Raw genomic sequence first — 4,391 nt, 5'->3', positions numbered from 1 at the left:
TCTATGTGTATATTTGTATACATATATGTATATACAGTACCGGTCAAAGTATACGTACATCTTATATACATAGTGTAGTTTTATTATTGTGTCTATTTAAGCAAATTAACAACATATTTAATAATTATTTGTTATTTAATTAAAACACTCACTCAATAAACCCAATTCCACGGCGCATTCTGCAAACACTAAATTAAAGTCTATCAGTTCTTTGATGTCGAATACCTTTGATATTATAGTGTCTTTGATATTGTGATTTAACTGTGCATCACCCACACACACCGTCTGAAATTCACAGAAAATTTAATTACTTTTAAAAATATTATTTTACTATTTTTGTATCAGTATATTATGTTACAATTTTTAATTATTTTACTTATAAGATGGATAATAATTGAATGCATTTGTTCCATACGATAACTTAGAAGCTCTTTAACTTTGATAAAATACATATTATTTTGCGTGTAGTTTTGATACTTATAAAGTGAGAAAATTCCAGTAACATAACAGATTATTTGTAGTATATCTTTGTTCTATATTTGTTTCCTTAAATTATTGGGTCTATGAATAATAACACTATTGCATTACGAGAAGTAGTCGAAGACAGAGATTTGCTATTAAGTTTAGAGAATTATATTTTAATGAGTTTTTAAATCTAGAATTTAAACAATTTTCACGATATGTAATTTTAATTGGACGCTCGAGCGGATCTTCGGAAATATGTCTAAGGATTGACTGAATCTGTGTTATGTGATGTGGTTCAGAAAAAATATTATTAGTTAGATATTACTAATTGTCAGTACTTACTACGGCAGCCAGTATACACGCGGCGAACACTAGAGTCCTCATTCTTGGTTTATCTTGGAGTGTTTTAAGACGTGATATTCGTACGTTCTTTACAGCGTTCCAAGACCACACTGATATGCCGATATTTCGGATGGGATGTATATATACATACTTAATGAAATATGTACAAATTATAAAGCGTTAATACTGTTTGCACGTTATTTATTGCGTACTTGGTATAAACAGATCTGCTGATTGTTCTATCTGTGAAATCAGTGTAATATTCTGTTTATATTTCGTACAAATGTGTGCTGGATTTTTGCGTGCGTGAAACTACGCTATTCTTATATTTCGTGAAAAGCCAATATTTACTACGAGCAAAACAAAGCTTATAATCTATTAAGCTGGCAGCCGTTTTAGTACAATCATATAAAACATCAATAGAAATTTAGTGTTCTTTTATTACTAATTTGTTATTCTATTCCGGATTTTGTTGTTTTAGCCATTTGGTCTTTTATATATACAGATTATTTAAATTTTCTTATCGTTATCTCTACTTATCAGGAATCCATGTTTGTATTCAAGGAGAGATGATATCCTAATTCAAACATTTTATGTTATATATAATTTTCATATATTTTTATTACGTATTTCATATTTTCAGAAAAAATTTTATTTTACAACATTTTTTGTTGTATAATGTATTTCACAAATGGCAATCCGCATTCCATGGTTTTCAAGGATTTTTCGTACCCGCTTCCTTCGAACTTATCGTCTGCAAAAAAAGAGGCGTTAAAAATTTGTTTTACAGCACTATAAATTAAATGTATAATACACATATTACATTGCACATATAGTATACAGGGTGATCGTGCCAGCTGTTTTTCTCAGAAATGTGACGTCGCAGGAAGTTAGGAAAACAATTCTTATTACTAATGGGCACCTAAAGTAATCATTAGTGATGATTTTATTTTTCTGAACAAACCGGAAGTAGGCGTAACTGGGATCAGGTTTAAAATTTCAAATAGGAACATGGATCGATTGGGGTATCACTGGATAGAGTTTTCAAAAAGAAACAACTCTTACTAAAACTTTTTTCAATTATCTCTTACAAGTTTCGAGAAAAATTTTTTTGAATGATTTTGAATTGATTTACGCTGAAGGCCCGTGCGTAAATTCCGCACCCGGGAATTTTCATCTTTACACACGACTTACACTCCCTATTTTATGTTGCAAGTGCCTGGAAAGTGGTCTATCACGCACGCGTAGCGTGCGTAATGGGGCACTTTCCATGCACGTGTTGCATAAAATATATTTTCTACCTTCTTGCGATGTCACATTTCTGAGAAAAACGGCTGGAACGGACGGTCGGAATCACTTCGTATATATATATAATATATATATATATATATATATATATAAAACTAATTACATTCTTCTTTGCACTTTTTTGTTAACTTATCCCAAGTTTCATTCCACATGTTTTCGTCACGAACGAGTTTTTTAGCGTAATTCACACTTTCGTCCCACAATATTCCACCCTCTTTGTCGATCTAGAATCAAAAAGTATTAAATGAAAAAAGTTAAAAAATTTATATTTAAATATGCTGTATAAGGGATCTGTTTTCTATTGCTGAACTAGCTGCACTCAGAGTTTATCTATTTTACTCCATATTGGAAGGAAAAAGATAAACGCTGAACTAGTGCAGTCAGTTCAGCAATAGAAAACAGACCCAAGGTGAACCATTTTTATAATGTTAATGACAAAAATCTCATAAAATATGCATTATATAAAAAAATGTTTTAGATAAAACTTGTTTGGAATCAAAGAGGACACAAGATGACACTATTCGTTTTATCATAATTGGCGCTACTATAGGTCAAACAAGGATCAACTTAATTTTTTTTATATAGAAACCCCCATTTTTTATTGTTTTATATGATAATAGAGACAAAAATAAAAACTTTCTATTCGGAACATTTTTTTTATTAACGCAATTTTTTTCGAGATAATTGACTTTAAAGAAAGAACATTCGTTTCATGACATCTTTATATTACGTATCTATGAAATTATTAGATATTTAAAAGATTTCTGAGTAAGAATAATAATTTTGATGAATAATTTATTCTTTGAAAATATATAATAATAATGAAGGCAGGAATAATATTTTTAAAGATAAGCTTTTTCATTTAATTCTTATTTCTTTGTTTCGAAATTTTGCGAAATGTAAGTTGCATTATAATTTAGATAAATCTTGTCTATGAATTTAATTCTCTCTCTCTCTTTCTTTGTCTCTCTTAAATATATACATATATGTATATTTGAATACATATATTTACTTACCAAATTTTCCTTTTGTGCTATACAGTAGAGTAGCTCGGGAGGAATCTCTGCAACATCTGAATATTCTATGTATATATTCTATGTATATTTATATACATATATGTATATACAGTACCGATCAAAATATATACATACATACTTATATACGTATATACATAGAGTGTAGTTTTATTATTGTGTTTATTTAAGCATATTAACAAAATGTTTAATAATTATTTGTTATTTAATTAAAACACTCACTCAATAAACCCAATTCCACGGCGCATGCTGCAAACATTAAACGATAATCAATCAGTGCTTTGGAGTCGAATACGTTTGATGTTGTAGTTTCTGTAATATCGTGATTTAACTGTGCATCACCCACCGTCTGAAATCCACAGAAAAATTAATTACTTTTAAAAATATTATTTTACTATTATTATTTATATCACTATATTATATTACAATTTTTAATTATTTTACTTATAGAAAACAACTGAATGCATTTGTTCCATACGATAACTTCGAAGCTCTTTAACATTGGTAAAATACAGATTATTTTACACGCAGTTTTGGTATTTATAAAATGAGAAAATTTCAGTAACATAAGACATTCTTTGTTGTATATCTTTGTTCTATCTACATATGATTCTTTAAATTGTTGGTCTAATAATATCTATTGCATTACAAGAAGTAATCGAGAATAGAGATTTGCTATTTTAGAGAATTATATTTTAATGAGTTTTTAAATCTAGATATTAAACCATTTTTGCGATATGTAATTTTAATTGGACGCTCAAATGGAGTTCGGAAAGATATCTAAGGATTAATTGAATCTATGTTATGTACGGCTCGGAAAGGAGATTATTAGTTGGGTACTAATTGTCAGTTCTTACGACGGCTGCCAATATACACGCGGCGAACACTAAAATCTTCATTCTTGGTCTGTCTTTTAGAGTGTTTTAAGACGCGATATTCGTACATTCGTTACAGTATTCAAGACCGCACTGATATACCGATATTTCGGATGGGATGTATATATACATACTTAATGAAATATGTACAAATTATACAACGTTAATACTGTCTGCACGTTATTTATCGCGAACTTTGTATAAACAGATGTACTGATTGTTCTATTTGTGAAACTAATATTCAATTTAAATTTCGTATGAACAAGTGTGCTGGATTTTTGCATAAATATAACTACACCTTATTTTTCGTGAAAAGCTAATATTAGCAATGTAACTTTTAACACGTTGAGCAGAATAATTCCGATCA

General features: G+C 29.1%; 1 protein-coding gene across 3 annotated transcripts; it reads right to left on the bottom strand.

Annotated features, from left to right (window-relative positions):
• Positions 1–1,449: 1,449 nt before the first annotated feature.
• On the bottom strand, positions 1,450–4,102 carry LOC112453432. 3 transcript variants are annotated; one of them, XM_025014221.1, is made up of 5 exons: positions 4,007–4,102; positions 3,372–3,498; positions 3,132–3,187; positions 2,219–2,339; positions 1,450–1,561 (listed from the first exon to the last, which is right to left on the bottom strand). In XM_025014221.1, the coding sequence occupies exons 1-5, from the start codon at positions 4,046–4,048 to the stop codon at positions 1,464–1,466; spliced, it is 444 nt and encodes a 147-aa protein (XP_024869989.1). In that variant the 5' UTR covers positions 4,049–4,102; the 3' UTR covers positions 1,450–1,463. The 3 variants fall into 3 exon arrangements, with proteins under 3 accessions (XP_024869989.1, XP_024869991.1, XP_024869990.1); XM_025014223.1 differs by having other exon boundaries at positions 3,132–3,178; XM_025014222.1 differs by having other exon boundaries at positions 4,010–4,102.
• Between the last annotated feature and the right edge of the window lie 289 nt (positions 4,103–4,391).

This window comes from Temnothorax curvispinosus, unplaced genomic scaffold (genome assembly GCF_003070985.1).
Source record: "Temnothorax curvispinosus isolate PA1 unplaced genomic scaffold, ASM307098v1 QBEX01004328.1, whole genome shotgun sequence".
In the NCBI taxonomy this organism is placed as follows: Eukaryota; Metazoa; Arthropoda; class Insecta; order Hymenoptera; family Formicidae; genus Temnothorax; species Temnothorax curvispinosus.
Note: the sequence above shows the minus strand (reverse complement) of the source record. Positions and strands in the feature narration are given on the sequence as shown.